Source organism: Staurois parvus, unplaced genomic scaffold (genome assembly GCF_062004578.1).
Source record: "Staurois parvus isolate SC_StPar_1 unplaced genomic scaffold, SC_StPar_1.0 ptg000298l, whole genome shotgun sequence".
Taxonomy (NCBI): domain Eukaryota; kingdom Metazoa; phylum Chordata; class Amphibia; order Anura; family Ranidae; genus Staurois; species Staurois parvus.
The window spans coordinates 8,486,792-8,503,622 of NW_028318094.1; the positions used below are offsets into that span (position 1 = coordinate 8,486,792).

General features: G+C 42.3%; 1 protein-coding gene across 2 annotated transcripts in view; it reads right to left on the minus strand.

Moving 5' to 3' along the window:
- Window positions 1-1,409: 1,409 nt before the first annotated feature.
- The window catches only part of CLINT1 (clathrin interactor 1), a 119,725-nt gene continuing 104,303 nt past the window's right edge, over window positions 1,410-16,831 (minus strand). Inside the window, exons 8-12 of one of the 2 annotated variants that reach the window (XM_089682853.1) lie at window positions 16,727-16,799; window positions 9,362-9,442; window positions 6,278-6,561; window positions 4,618-4,795; window positions 1,410-4,043 (exon numbers count right to left, since the gene is read on the minus strand). In XM_089682853.1, coding sequence (XP_089538979.1) covers window positions 3,745-4,043; window positions 4,618-4,795; window positions 6,278-6,561; window positions 9,362-9,442; window positions 16,727-16,799 — 915 coding nt within the window. In that variant the 3' untranslated portion in view covers window positions 1,410-3,744. The remainder of the gene's footprint in view (window positions 4,044-4,617; window positions 4,796-6,277; window positions 6,562-9,361; window positions 9,443-16,726; window positions 16,800-16,831) is intronic. The other variant, XM_089682854.1, reaches the window with a different exon arrangement.

Here is a 16,831-nt window from a genome sequence, read left to right on the forward strand (position 1 = left end):
AGCCATCCATTGTATACAAATGTCATGTGATCTGCTGTGATTAGTCAGAGATCACATGACACTGGCAGTGGGCCAGTGTAGTGATCAGTCATTGGCTGTGTCCAGTGGACACAGCCAGTGACAGATTGTGCCACTGAGTGGTCCATGCCTTCTGAGAGGACGTCATATGACATCCACTCAGAAGGAGGAGCGTCCCGCCCAGCCATCAATCAGCTATAGGCCAGGCTGGAAGGTGTTAAGCAGTGGTGGTGTTATTAGACTGACTGAACTGTTTGGTGGTGATTTCTGAATCTCTGGACTGGATCGACTGAATAACAGCTCTACCATACACATCTGAGCATTTAGTCATTTTCCTGCAGTTCAGTCATGATGACATGGCGCACACAAAGCCATGCTTCACACCAAAAAGGTGTGCTTGCCATTTCATTCACCCTCTATAGATGAAAGATTCTAGAGCAAGGGTGGGCAATCTCAGCACTCCAGCTGTGGTGAAACCACAAATCCCATGAAGCATTGCAAGGTATTTGAAAGCCATAGGCATGAACCCTAGAGACATGATGGGATTTGTAGTTTCACCACAGCTGAAGTGCTGAGGGCACCTACTTCTGGGCTGCAGCATGAAATACCAGTAAGAGAACCTAAAGGTGATGTCCACAATATATCTATGGAAAAAGACAGTGGGAGGTAAAAGGAGACTGTTAATCTCACCTCTCTACTGTCATCTTCACATCATTAGAAAGTGCACAGACCTGAAGCACTGAGCTATTTTCTGTCCCTGCCGTTTTATGAATGTAATTAGTCGAAACATACAAGAAGTCAATTAGACTTTCTACTGCAGTAACCCAATCACTTTAAAAAAATAAAAGAAGCAGGGCCAAGAAGTACAAAGTGCATGGACAAGAAGAATTGAGGTAACAGAATTGCATACAGGCAAGTTTAATTAAAGCTGTTCTCTGGGCACAAAAAAATTTTAAAAAGAGAAGACCCCCCCCCCCCCATTCATAGTATCGGTCTGATGGTGCATCTGTCCCCCACCGGCTCTAAGTGTGAGAACTCAGCAATCGCATGGCCGCTGATCAGCTGCTCTGAGCAGAGCGGTGATTGTCAGTGATCGCTGTCTGCCCTGCCCCCCCCACTAACTGGAGTGCTGGGCTGTGAAGGGAGGGGGAGCGCTGGCTGGCTCAAACTTGCCGAGAGGCTGAGCCAGATGCCACTCCAGACTCCGGGATGGATCCTGACTTTGTAGTTGGGATCTTTCCCCAGCCTGGACCAGCTGAGTGACGCCAGCCAACAACATGGAAAAAAATAGAACAAATCTTTTGCTTGGCAACTACATAAAAGACATATTCGTGTACAATTAGATATAAAATCGGGAAACATTCTTGCAAAGAAAATAAAACATTAAAAGCTTTGTTTTTATTTTTTTATATATTTATTTATGTCAAGCCAGAAATCTCAAGGCAGCTAAAGCTCACCTTTAGTAATAATATAGATCTGTATTTAATTCATTACTGAGTCCCAACACCGGCTGCTGCCTTATTTACAAAGAAAAGGGAGTAAAGGGGAAAAAAATTGTATAAAATCTAAAATCGGTCACACTTTGTAGAGGATAGCAGCTGGAAAAAAGAGCCTCATCTCTACTTAATAGCTCAGCTAAAACTCCCAGGATCCTCTGTAAAGTTGAATGAGAGGATTGTGGGATTTTAGTTGGCCACACAAGTAAAGACTGCTAGGAGCCTACCTTAGGTGGGTCAGGCCTTGCTGCTAAGACCTGGGGACAAGCAGCGCTTCAGAGGAGGATGAGAAGACTGGGAAACAACAAAGGCGCTGTCTGTGTGCCAGGATTACCCAAAATGTAATCTGTTATACTCACTGTCACCACCAAGTGGATATTTTATTATGCTTAAAAAAGGGTAAAAGTCAAAACAACAGGGGAATCGCAAAGTGGAGCAATGTAAAGAAAACCTATGACAAGAAAAATATATGGCTGCCACTGCTGACCACCTTCTGGAAATGCTAGTTACTGGATATCAAGTAGATCCGTCAAACTTCAATCCTTTGAAGTCACTGGCTGGAAACGTATATGCCTGATAAGGTCAGTGACTCCAGAAAGGAATAAAGCCATACGATCTCCATGACAGAATATGAATTTCCACAAGCTAGTCAGCATTTTTAGGTTTTTCTTTCACAACAGGAATTCTTTAAAGACAGGGACAGATTGTGGTAGTGCCAGCTGATCTATGGAACAAACATTCCTGGTGCCAGCCTGGGTGAGGTACTAACTGTGCATGAAACACCTTGTTGAGAAACACTGGGAAGCTGGCACCAGCCGAGCTAGGAGACCGATCATGGGTGCAGAGGAATCAAGCCTATTCTGACAGCCACTTAGAGTCACATTCTAGTTGCAACACAGGTGATGCAAGCCCTATACTGGTTGTAGCCCAGCCTCTAAAGGTCTCAGTCTGGTTGTGTCCAGACTGTGACACAAAAGTACAGGCCCTTGCCTATCTGTGACCAAACCAGTGTTTGCTCTAGACTAGACATAACACAAATCACAGGACTTTAAAATACAGTAATTATGGAAAAGCTGCCAATCTCAACCCCCCAGGAATCTTCTGTTTATCTATCCACGTTCCATAGAGAACTTCCCGGTGTGGCCCTGGGAACTGGACACCCTCTCGATGGAACCATTACGGGTCCAGCACTGCTCCTCCCCATGGAAAGGTTGACAGCCATAGATGAAGGCCCAACCATAGGAATGCACAGAAGTTCTTCCATGCATCACCAGCCAGAAGAATTTCACTGGAAAGGCTGAGCAATTATGAGCAACCGTCATATCTATGGGATGTGGCAAGCATGTGTAAGGGCTGCTGGGGAAAGAGGAGCATCCTTAAAAAATAACAGTACCAAAAATACAGTTATCTTTTATTCTGTGATAGAAAGAGTGCAAGTCCCAGCTTCATTATGATATTTACCAGTATTTCTCAACACCCCAAAGAGGTCATGTTTAAGGATTTCCTTCTTTCAGCTGTGAAAATTACTGGTCCGTGAGACCGATTGTACCATTTATAGAAGATAAAAGAAATCCTAAAACCATGCCTTGTCATTGGGGTTTTTTTTTTTTTTAGAAAACTGGCACACAATAATGAGGCCAGCCTGGCTGTAGCACAATGTGGCCCCCGCTGACACCAAATCACTGTAGTAAAAATGCTGGCCTACTTTATGCAAAGCAGCAACTGAACAGACTAAATCACAAAAATAGATCATTTCTCATATATATATATTATAATTTAAAAAAAAAATGATATCCTTTCTAGGTGGTGGCATGGGTGCCCAGTCGGATGTCGGTAAGGACAGGAATGTGTTAAGGTAAGTAGGGATAGGTGTGTGGTTAATCTATCACAGCCAGGTGGATCAGGAGCCCAGAATTAAAAAGGGGAGGGGGGGTGGACAAAGCGCTCTGTCGCGTACCCTGATGGCAGACAGTGTATACCCGCTTAAACCTGTCTGGTACATAAAGGCATTGATGCTCCTTATAGAGCAGTCTCTTCAGACCTTAGCCCCATTCCCTCTACAAACAGCTCATCTGTAAGTTCATTTATAAAAGATTTAGGTTATGGAGGACTAGACACCGCTCTCCAGCCCTCCACTTTGCCTTCCCCTTCCCCCCACACTTTGCCGTCACATGTGCAGCTGAAAATCCTTCATATCCCAGAATTGGGTGGGACAGGGTGGATAAAGCTTTTATTTGCTGAAGTTGGCAAAGTTTGCAAAGGCATCTTGCTTGGGAGGCATAGCTACGGGTGCCAATCCCACAGACATCCCCATGGGGTTGGGCATTCCCATCATGCCTTGGTTCATCATTGGAGGGATTCCTACAGCAGACATCCCCATGGTGCCGGTCATCATGTTTGGGATTCCCATAGTTCCTGGCATTGGGCCAGCCATCATTGGGCTAGTTTGAGGTCGAATGGACATCATGCCTGGGCTTCCACTAATGTTCATACTTGCAAAACTCTGTGGCAGCATCGTCTGTTGTAGATCTGCAGGAGAAGAAACGAAACGAGTGAGGTTTCATATGCCAATCTGTTAATAGGCAATAAAGAAATACTTTGCACAAAAAAAAAATGTATTTGTAGAGGGACCAAACAAGAACAAAGCCATCCTGGACATCACCAATGGAATCACTGAGATGTATAATAAAGCCAGTGTGTTATCCAGGCTAACAGGATGAACCATAATCAGTTCCTAGTGTATCAAAAATAATTAATGCAAAGCAAAAACACTGCAACATATAACATTCTTGTTTTTTCTAAAATAGATAGGGTCTCTTTAAAGAAAGGAAGGTGGTTAGAAGTTTTTTTTCTTCTCATAATATCAAAATCTCATTAAAGGTACAAGGACAATGCCACGTACTAAGTCAAGGTTCAAGGCACAATATTACATAGTACTGGAACTCTGAGGCGTATGGAACAAAGAAAATGGATTTTCAGAACAAATTCACAATGTCACTCAAGTGTTCCAACTCAAGCCACATACCCTGGGGCTTTTGTTACTCTACTCAGCTACTCCATAATAAGTAGACAGACATCTTTGTTATCTTTGAGAATCACTTACTTTGCTGTTGCATCATTGCATTGAGAGAGGGTTGAGCTGGTTTACAGGGCTGCATACCCGGTATCAGGCTATCAAGGGAGATGTTGACGCTAGGATCAGACCAAGTGGATGGCAAAGATTTTCCAGGAGTTTTGAGGTCTGCCCCAGATGTGGGAAGTGTGTTCTGTTTCTGGAGGGGCTGAGAAACAAAGTTAAATTATACAATAATGTGAAGTATCCTAGAAAAACAGATCATTATAGCATAGATAATTTTTTTGTTAACCCATAGAGAGAATACATATATGTCTCTATATTGATTACCCCATGGTGTTACAGTTCACAAAAAGAATTGTCCTCCTGATTTCTCTATACTTGTTGTTCTCATTGGATTCATGTGACTCGATAATTATTGCAGGACCTGCATGTGCAAAGGACTGAGTGGAACAGTAACTGCCTTCAAGAGACTCAACTATAAAAAAATAGACAAAGTGGGGCTTAGTAGAACTGAAACTGCCAAGGTAATAGAAAAAAAAAAAACTGCTTTGCCATTTGTTCTACTGCAATACAGGTTCTTATAATGCTCATAGAGACTCTGCCACTTTGCCTATTCAGGGGCAAAGCAGGTGTTCATGAATGGAGTGTACAAGGCATTAAAAATTATTTAGGATTTTTTTTCAAAATGTGAGACATGCATCCAGTTAGAATACTATTTAAACATGATATATAGCAAAAATTGTAGCAGTAGGTTTATTATCACTTCAAGCACTTGTCCTACGCAATATTTACCCCCCAGCTTTCTTCTGGTGGTATTTGATCAAATCTGGGTTTTTATTTTTTGTGCTATAAACACAAAATACTGAAAAAACAAATAAAACAGTATTTTTGACTTTGTGCTACAAAACATATCCAATAAAAAAATTTTCAAAAGTCACTGTCAAAAATCAGAATGCGTATTCTGCTATATATTTTTAGTAAAAAAAAATCCCAATAACCGTATATTGATTATTTTGAGCAAACGTTATAGCGTCTAAAAACTATTGTATATATACTGGAATTTTTGTTTTATTTTTTAGGCTTGTAATGGCGGTGATCAGTGGCTTATAGCGATATTGCGGCGGACAAGCGGACACTGACACTAACTGCCACATTGTGGAAACCAGTGACACTAATACAGTGATCAGTGCTAAAAATATGCACGGACACTGTACTAATGACACTGGCTGGGTAGGGGTTATACATCTAGGGTGATCAAGTGGTTAACTGTGTGCCTAGCTCTGTGTAATGATTAGTGTGTGTGCTGTTTTCACTAGACAATGTGCTGGATTCTATTCCCTGCTTGAAGGGAAAGAGAATCCAGCACATTGCCGATGACAGGACCCAGCTTTGCCTTGTTTACATAGGCCCAGCTGTGTTCTGTCTGTTTCCTAGATAATAAGCAGGTGCCGGCGCTCATCTACTGGCTGCAACCCGCTGACCGGCTTCTGCTGTGACCAATCATATTGTATTTATATATTATATGTGATTCTGCACAGCGCGGCCGCCCTGTAGCAGTATATCTGTTATAAAGCGGTCAGCAAAATGGTTAAAGTAGCTCTTATCAGTTCACTGATGAAGCACAAACTTGTTTCTAACACAATGAACCATTGCCAGGTTTGTGCACTAAAATCCAGACAGGACTTACTTGTGATCTTGACATGGGCAGCGTCACGCCCACTGTGCTGGAGCTCATCATTGATAGGTTCATGCTCTGGGATGTGCTCATTGTGGTATGCGAGGCTCCCATGAGGTCAAAGAGGTCTGGAGGGTTGGAAGGAGCTTGGGCGGTCTGAGGAGAAGAGCTAGCAAATAATTCTGTACTATGTTGTGATCCCCCAAACAATTCCGCTGAAGGCATTGCGGAGATGGGTGCTGGTTGGTTGAAGGCTGCCCAGTCTCCAAACTCTCCATTACCAGTTGCTGCAGGAGCTAAGATTATAAAAACAAAGCAAGAAAACAAAAACAAAAAACAAAACCGTGACAAAAAGGACTGAAAACGCAAATAGGAATGTCTAAAGATATTCTAAGATAGTGTGGGACATGGGAACATAGCTTTTAGACTTTTTTTGAGGACACATTTACAGTGATCTCTTTTAGGCTCCATGCTCACTAGAAGCTGAAAAACCGCTGGATAAAATAGGCCAAAATTAGCGTTTTTTTCCGCTGTTTTGCCAGCCTTAAAGCTGGTTAAGGAAAATCTAGAGGGGTGTTTGACTATCAGGCTTTTACTGCTCTCTGAGGCTTCACTGGGAAGATTTCCCCTCTCTTCCTGTCACCAGGATAGGAAGTAGGGGAGATTTCCACTTACTTCTTGCCCCAGTGACAGGGACAGGAAGTGAGGGGGAATGTCGGTTTTATATTGAGCAATAAAAACAGACAGAAGTTTTAACTTTTTGACACTCCCAAAACTTAAAATAGTTTGGCTAGAGATGCACCTTTTTTTCTCCAAACAATCTTTACTGTATTTTAAATTATAGATACAAAAAAGCGTACAAAAAACATCACTCACGGTAATAGGAACCTCAGCACTGTAAATATAAACTAACAATCAAGCATCAAAAATGAAAAATGATCAAAAAAAAAAATGACTCACATCTACAATACTTGAGGGCACAGTAAAAAACAAACAAGAATATATACTTTAAATATATTCACGTTAATATTACAACTCACAAACCGGTAAAAAAAAGCAAGCTAGCGAGTATCTACACTACACAAGAAGTCCTAATTTAAAAAAAAGAAAAAGATACACTGTAAATGTGTGCTGTCAATGCCAAGCAATCAGTAGTGAATAAAAAAGGCTAGCAGTATGGCATATTATTTTAAAGCAGACCCCTGGCCTAACAGCTCAATAGTTTAATATATTGTACATTGTACATCCAGGAGACGGAGCCCACCTTACAGACACAGCAGCTCTGCAGTTTCCTGTTTTGACTCTTCACTTCCAGGTTGGCTCATTAGACTGCAATGCACATCACCTCATTAGAGAGGTCCTCCTTGCACCCAAGCAGGGTTCAGAAGGCTTCTGGTAACCTTCATTGCTGAAGCCTGCTAAAAGCTTGTTTATAGGCCAAGTTAATCTTTTTGAACATGATACGCTCATATTTAGGGTGTAACATGTTTAGCACCCTCCTCCCCCTGTGACAGCAGATGGGAAATTCTCTCCCTGCACCCACTGTCACAATTTAAAAACAGCTCGGCTGCACGAGGCTCCGCCCATACACCCCCCATCATCCATTCACAGTTTCCTGTGAATGAATAGACTACAAGCCGTTTGCCTCAGTGAACTACAAGGTCACTGGTGAATACCATTGATCTTCCTGCTCTCAAGTAACTGCCTGCCCATGCAGCATACAGGCACACAGCTATCCTGAGATTCTGCAGAAGCCTGACATTGCACCTACAATCTGCTGATCGTGGCTCCTTAGAAAAAAAGAATAATAAATGCTCATCTGTTACCTGCAAAATAATGTGTATTTACTACTTTTTTTTTTCCAAAAGGTGAAATTATCCTTCAAAGCTACAAGCAGCACTCTAATTAAGATGTATGTTTAGCACTCAGAGATTTGTACTGAAAAGTGTTTAAGGTCTTCATGAGGTCTACTTAAAGCCTGGTAAAACTTTTCTGACTTTGGGGATGTAACCATAAATACCAAGGTTTGATCGGAAATGAATATATCAAAGCAAGGGCACCTGGCACTCAAATGCCCTTAAAGTGTAAGTAAACTCTCTCAATCAACATTAACTATTTTCAATCCTTATGCTGCTAGCCTTACTAAATGGAAGTTTTTTTTTTTGAACATACTTCTTCAGTTGCTTCCTGGCTTGTAGCCTAAGCTAAAAATGATGTCATACACCCCAGGATTTGTGCATTTTTTTCCTTCCACCTGGAGGAGGCGAGGAGGGGGTTTCTCATCATAGCAAGGAAGTAAATGCTTCTAAATTAATCATCATGAGGGTGATTTTTATGTTGATTTCTCAACAAAATAAAGCATGAAAACATGGACGGATGGATGGATGAGCTTGCTATGAATAGTAAAAATGAATTCGCATTTTCAGTTTGTGATGCTCAGATACAGTTATGTTCTGCTTTATTGCAAACCAGGCACAATGGAAATAGGGGTGGCTGACAATGCTGACCCCCTGGCTTCAGTACCTTCCAAGTCAATGACCTGGAAGAAGCATGCAACCAATGGGGATGAAACTCCTGATCTGCATGCCTGTAACAGGTCAGTGACTCAAAACAGCAAAGCCAGAGGATAAGCAATGGCAATCCTGTATTTATCATTACAAAATTCCATAAATCAATTCCGTTCATACACACTCTACTTGCAGTTTTTACCAGCTTTGCATTGCAGGCATGATCAGATGCATCAGGCCTGCCCACTCCTTTATTGGCTATATAGATACAAATATATAAACTGTAGGTGGTGGGCTGCTGCCTTGATCATTTTTATGATCAAAAGTTGGAAATTACCTTGTGTAGGATCTGTATTATAGAAGGCACTTTGCACCTATGCGCAAGCATATTCCTATTAATTTTTTAAATGCTTCCCTGTGTGCTCCTGGAGCATGGGCCTATGCTACACAAAGCAGTGCCGCTATCTCTATAGGTCACTGTGCTGTGTACATGGCATTGTGGGATGCAGGGGAGAGGCCCATGCGCCAGAGCTCCACCTTGGGCTATCTATATATTCAATGATGAGAACGGACCGATTGCCTTATTTACCTTGTGTAGCAGTGAAGATGGAAGACTGAGCAGTATGTGAATTAAAATCAGCAAATTCATCAAATGGATCTGAAGATGAACCTAAAACAGAGAAAACTTAAGACTAAAGCCTACAGCTGTAGCTGCAGATAGAGGAAAATTTAAACAGACTAGAGAAACTCTTTAAGGGAGGAAAAGCTATTACAGGAGTCTAACCTCAATCAAAACCTTTAATTTATTTTTAGATACAGCAGGGAAGAGTTAGAATCAGGTATTTATTGCTGTGTTCCTGCTGGGGAACAGTCATTGGTAAAAATCTGACAGAGTTTCAAACTCTCCTTAGTCTCTCCAATCTTAAATGTAATCGTTTTGTCTGAAGTTGGCTTCAAACACCAAAGCTTTTAAAACATGTGTTATCCCTACATATGGGAAACAACTCTAAATGGCAGAATGTTTCCTTCTTCTACAGAGGTACTGGAGATGGAAAGATGCTCTTATTCCAACTTTGGGACTGCTCAGTGATTAACACAGGCACATTCTAAGACTGGAAAAGTTACTGAAGTAGCCTTGTTTTTTTATATACACAAAACAAACAGCTAAGGATGCAATGAGGTTTGCAAATGTTAAAGAAAAATATATGATAATACTGATTAGCCAGAAATTTTTTTTTCCCCAACAAAGTTTTAGGATTTGTGAATGAATGCAAATCTAACGAGTTCTGTCTGCTTGAAGATCCACTTTAAGTCAAAGTTTTGTTCATGTCACAGTTAATATCATATGCAGAGTGGTACACAAAATATACTGTGGTGGTTTACTATGTGTAATTTGATTTTTAATACTATGGAAGAATAAAAGGGGAAACACACACTATACAGTATACCAGGGGTCCTCAAACTACGGCCCGCCAAGGACATTTATCTGGCCGCCGGGACCTGTAGCGGCAAGATTAACTCCCCTATGAAGATGTGTGTCCCTGACGCTTCTGCGCATGTCACGGTTTTCGTCAGAAGTAGCCGATCAACAACCATAGCACAGAGCTGTCACAGTTAACCCCTTTTCTGCTGCACCGCTGATTACACTTATACACGGCGTTCATCCCATGGATCACTAGCCACCGATGCTCCAGCAAGATGGATCAAAGATGCGTATTGGGGAGCATCATGGATCGGAGAGAGGACAGTTACATGGGGGGGTTGTGACATGGGGAAGACACTGACGTGTGGGGGTCAGTGACATGGGGGGGCCGTGACATGGGGAAGACATTGACATGTGCTGAGGACAGTGACATGTGTGGGGGTCAGTGACATGGGGGGCTGTGACATGGGGAAGACACTGACATGTGGGGGGCTAGTGACGTGCTGAGCACAGTGACGTGTGGGGGTCAGTGACATGGGGTGGTTGTGACGTGTGGGGGGCCAGTGACATGTGGGGGGGGCCAGTGACATGTGGTGAGGACAGTGACATGGAGGGGGCCAGTGACATGTGGTGAGGACAGTGACATGGAGGGGGCCAGTGACATGCGGAGGACAGTGACGTGCGGAGGACAGTGACATGTGTGGGGGTCAGTGACATGGGGGGCCTGTGACATGCGGAGGACAGTGACATGTGGGGGGCCAGTGATGTGTGGGGGTCAGTGACATGGGGGGCTGTGACATGTGGGGATCAGTGACATGTGGGGGGCCAGTGACATGGGGAAGACACTGACGTGGGGGGGGGCGTTTTCAGTGACATGGGGGGGCCATAACATGTGAACAAAACTGCGGGTGTCATTAACTTTTTAATGACACCCACAGCGGTTCGCAGGCCCATAGTTCTCATTGAAATACTAATAAGTTTGTTGATTAAACTTTACTTGTTCTTCATTTTAAATATTGTATTTGTTCCCGTTTTGTTTTTTCACTTCAAAATAAGATATGTGCAGTGTGCATAGGAATTTGTTCATAGTTTTTTTTTTTTTTTTTTTTTTTTTTTGAAACTATAGTTCGGCCCTCCAACGGTCTGAGGGACAGTGAACTGGCCCCCTGTTTAAAAAGTTTGAGGACCCCTGCAGTATACTATACAGGGTACTAGGTGTAGTCCTGGAGTTCAACCTCTCCTTTCCACATCCAAATCACTGTCCACATTTTGCGATCTTCACCTTTGCAACTTTCCCAAAATCCACTCCTTCTTAACCAATGATACTACGCTATTAAATCTCTCCCTTGTCATTTCTCGTCTCAACTATTGCAGCTCCCGCCTCATTGGCCTACCTCTGCACAGGCTATCCTGCCCTTCAATTTATCATGTATGCTGCTGCCAGTATCATCCACCTTACAAACCATTCAGTGTCTACAGCCCCTCGCCGCCAATCCCTCCACTGGCTTCCACCAGCCTAATGTCTGAAAGACTGAAATACTACTAACATAATGCAAAACCATCAACAATTCTGCCCAAGCTACATTCCCAAACTTCTCAAAATATCACCCAAACCATCCTCTTCGCTCCTCCTAAGACCTCCATTACCTCCTCCCAAGCTCACCTCCAGAACCTCTCCCACCTCTGGAATTCCTTACCCTCTGCTACATGAAAAATCATCTCTTCTGGAAAGGCCATCCTGCCTCTTCCTAAAATGGGAACTTTTTAAGATCAACTCATCCTCGCTACAATTTGTATTACTTACCCTTCTATTTTAGATTGTAAATGCTCATAAGTAGGGCCCTCCTACTCCCTGTCTTGATTTGTATTGAAATATATTATATATAATATAAAACCTGTATAATAACAAAAGAATTACAATGTATCCTATCCTATTGTTGTATTAAAGCTAAAACATAGTAAGTGTGTGAAAGGTAGAACAATTTGTGTTGTCTCATTACAAAGCCCTACCCTTGCTAACTTTCTCATACAATGTACTTTATGGTAAATATTCTGTAAGTTGTCCTACAAATTGCGTTAACCACCACAGTCCAGAAGCTGTGCTGTGCATAGCATAACGTCAACCACTACACTGCATATGATGAACTGTTATATACTCTGGACTGCCAACATTATACTAGGTATTACTTGGTCTGGACTGACACTTCAGATCCTGCACCGAGCAAAGCACACTGTGGCTCACCACACAGTAAAAGAGCACACTCCATACACTGTGCTGTACAATGCTTGCTCTGGAGCGCCATACTCAATATTTCTGACTCCAACGTGGCACGCTGTTGTCTACTCCATACATTGATAAGCAGCCCGTACTCAATGGTACACATATGTTGCGATTTTTTGCATGCTCCGGATTTTCATATGCAGCAATGTAGACTGTATACTCCAATTTGTTATACCGTACCACTCCATCCTGTACACAGTGCTATATGTAATGTACTCTGCTGCTTTAACCACTTTAGAACTTGTTAAAAATCATTTGAAACTTTGACATTCATTCACATTAATAAGCACCCTTTTAGGGAGAGAAAAGGAAAATTAGGACAAAAGTTAAGCAGAAGAGAATATATTTTCCTACTCCAATAAATAGGGATTTTTCTAGATAAACCCTTACTAGACAACACATCCAATATCCATATCTCAATTTAAAATAAGACTTTAGTGTACACAAGTATTGAATAAGATAAATACATTAATGGAGGGACAGCAGTGCTGACACAAAACAGCCATCACCCCCCCTCCGCACCCCGGTATAAAACACAATAAGTGGAGCTCAGTTGCTCAGGTCCACACTTGCTGTGACCGTTCTCTCAGCACAGCTGGCTAGGCAGGTGGTGCCATAACATCTGCCCAGCACTCAAGTATCCCCAAAGACCGCTTTTGATGCCTGGCATAATGCCCGGGCTGCCACAACTCTGCAAGAAATTCTATCCATCTGGCACTGCCAATTGGACAGAACATAAAATGGTTCTGCTTGGGAGATCAGCAGGGGCCAAGTACCAAGATACAAAGGACAGAGAAGTGAACAAATAAGCTGTATTTATTCTGAATCAGAAATAGCGAAAAATATATGCACACATCATTCATAGAGGTATGCTTGGTCCCCATATATAACTAAAAACATGAAAAACACACGGATCTCACACTTCCACTCTCTCACCCTTACAGTTGACACAACAGAAGAATGACATTCTCATACTGCTGTTTACTTGATCTACGGAGGTGTCAAAATGGATATATGGGTGGCCTTGCTCACTATGCTTCCGGCCTCTTTATGAGCAATAAAAGAGGGCCTCTAACTTCTTCCCAAAAGCAGCAAGTGTGGTCATCCCCTGGACGGCAGTGGCCACCCAAAGAAAGAATGGGTAACAAACGTAATCTTCTGGTGCATATGGAAGAAAGTGGCCCAAACTACATGACAGGTATTCACAATTTTCCTCCACCCAGGTCCCTCAATCATCTTCCAAAGCAGTTCCCAGTTACAAACTTTGCTCACACTGAACCTTACAATTTCACAATCTGTGGGCTAATCCCCCTCCACCTACTTAGGCATCCACTTTCCCTCTGGGACAAGTCAAGAAAAAAAAGAAAAAAAAAAGAAAAGAATTTTTACATATTTGTAAACTCCATATCTTAAGTACAGTATATAGGAATTAATTCATAGACCATGGGTTGTATGCCACTACCTTCAAGTAAAAGGACAATGGCAAAAGCTTTGCTGGGTCTACCCCCTAGTCTCCCCATATAACCCTGCTCACTCCATGAGGCTCTGGTTTTGCAAGCTATAGAGAGAACACAGAGAAGCGAGGTACCCATGTTCTGTACAGTACTCTAAGAAATTGAATTTACAGGTATGTCAAAATTCCTCTTATCTTTATCATACAGCACAGAAATCAATTCAGAGTCTATGGGACATCCCCAAGCAATAATAAAGGGGTAGGTATTAAGACAGCTAAACAGCCACAACAGACCCACAGGAAGAAAACAAGAAGGGCAACAGGCCTCAAACCAAACTGTTACCAGTAGAAACACTTCACTGCAGGAGCAACAGCTGAGACTGAATAACCAAGAAACATTTTGTGAGAAATGAGAAACAGAATTTACGTGTTGGTTCCACTCAAAGGGGAGTGCACAACTCTAGATACCCAATTTTATGGGGCATGGGCTAGAGAAGGAAGGAGGGACTCCATCTCAGGGAGTAGAAGACCCATGAAAGAAATAAAAAAAGGGAAGCAAAATGACCATGAGAACAGGAGGAGGGGCCCCAAGGGGGATATTCCAGTAAGAAACGAGAGAAAAGGTGAGCAGGTTCCCATGGAGACATGGCATAGCCACAGATGTCATACACGACCCCTAAGGGGAATAACGGCATTATGTTGTGCCAGCTGGCAAGAGAACGAAGGAGGTTTCAAGGGAAAACAAGAAATACCATGGATGTAAGCAGAACACCAGTCTCCAGGCTATTCTGTACCCAACTGGAAGAAAAGTACAAGGAAGGCTACTACTATTTGCACAAAAACGGAGGACAGCATCTTCAGAGGGTCAAGGAAGAGTCTAGTAGAAAGTTGCACAAAGAGTGCAAGGTGTTGAGAGTTAGGAAAAGGGTGTAAAAGGTAGACCAGAATCTACAGGGTTCTAAATTGAATACCAGAAGTATGGCCAGATCAAGGGATTTACAGAATGAGGGTTGAGTAAGGAACTCGGGATGAGGTTTTATTTTTGTTTAGCTGGCCTGCTGAACCAACCAAATTTTGATCCATGTATGGGCAGCCTGGCTGTACAGAAGTCAATCTACCAATCAACTTTTGTACAACCAGCCTGTCAGGTTTTACCTGATTGATCAGTGTCGCTGGCTAACCAGCAGCCCGCTGGCTGATTGAAAAAAATAAATAAAAAAAAAAAAAAATTAATGTATAGGCTGCCTTAGCCCACTTGACAGGGTTGTTTTCCCAAAAGTTACAAAGCAGGGAAAATATATTTTGCCCAAATGGAGATGTAAGGCATCTAACACGAGAATGAAATCTGCTAACACTAGGAATATCCTGGTAGTAAATATTAGGAAATTGCCTGCCCAGGCTGCCATGATCCATAGGCTAGGGCGGATTGCTGAGTACAGTAGGCAAGTGCCAAATCTTCTCTGCATCATATGTGGAGAGCCCCAGAACCAGGTATTTAAATCCGTTTTTGATACAATTTGGCAATAGTGTACCCCTTATCGAGGTTGAGACCTAGGCAGGGGAGGACAGATTAAACACCTCGTCTCAGAAATAGCTGTCAGTGGGCACTTCATGGGAGTCAGACTACCAAAATAGTCATACCAATGCACCTTGTGCAATCAGGTATTTAAGAACTTTTTAAAACAGATGTTCCAATGTAGGGGTTGGTAAACCCTGAAGTTCCTTCCCAAGGAAAAGACAAAGCCTCATTATGACAACAGGTGAGAATGGGGTTAAGAAATCTTGTTCTTTTCCTAGAAAAGTACAGAGGGGACAGCAATTAGGAATAATTGGACATCTCCTGAAAATGGTAAAGATAGAAAATTTTTTTTACATCTCCTTTTTTAAGCCAGGGTGTGTATCCGTACACCACCCCAATCACATCCATAAAAGAGGCTGACCTATTGGTGTGAGGTGGGCTTAAGAAAGGAAAGGTTTGCCATGACCAGAATGACCCAGAGTAGATGAGGATTGCTTCTAGGGTGAGCACAAGGATGTGAACCACACAGTATGGGATAGGTGATGTAGAATGAAATGCGATTTAGGAAAGTGGAGTCAGAAACCCCTCCCATCAGTAGCTGCCTCATTTTATACATCCAGGGACTTGGAAAGAAAAGCTCTCCCTAGAAGGGCATATACAAAAGGAATCTTTCTAGCACTGGATTAATTGTCCAGGCTTTAAGACATAGGATTCTGTGCATATGCACAGAAAGTAAAGACATTCCAGAGATCTGGTAAAATCAGATTCTCCATGGCATCCACACAGAATATGGTTGTGTGTGTGTGTTTTCTAGCCACCGGAGTCCTAACAACCAATGATGTCACTGGTTGATAAGGAAGTCCACTGCCTGCTCAGCATCCTTGTTAGCCCCTTCCTTGCCCTTCTGTCAGAAATGGGGTCACATTAACTGTGTGAGAAATGCTGGAATACTAAGTAGGTATCAGTGTACAAAGGAGAGTTTCCTTTGGAAGAATACCTCACCTCTAATGTTTTGTGTCCTATGTGTGTAAATGCTGCTGCATTATGTAAAACTCTCATTCATTTTTTACATTTTGGAATGGGGTGCCTCATGATTACGTAGAATTGTAAAGGGTGCCTTGATGGAAAAAAGGTTGAGAAACACTGTTAGAGTATTTTCTACATAACGCAGTGTACAGAGTAGAGTGGTTTGGTATATAATTAAAGGCAGAAAATGTTTAGTACTCCTTTTTTTTACAGTCTCGTTCAACCACCAATATATATCAGTGGTCCGAATACCTGCTGTCTGCCCCGAATCAAATAGTAAATCCACCAGATCATTAGATGATTTCTTGCTTGACTCACCAGTAACCTGTGGAGGAAATGACAAATTGAGTATATTGA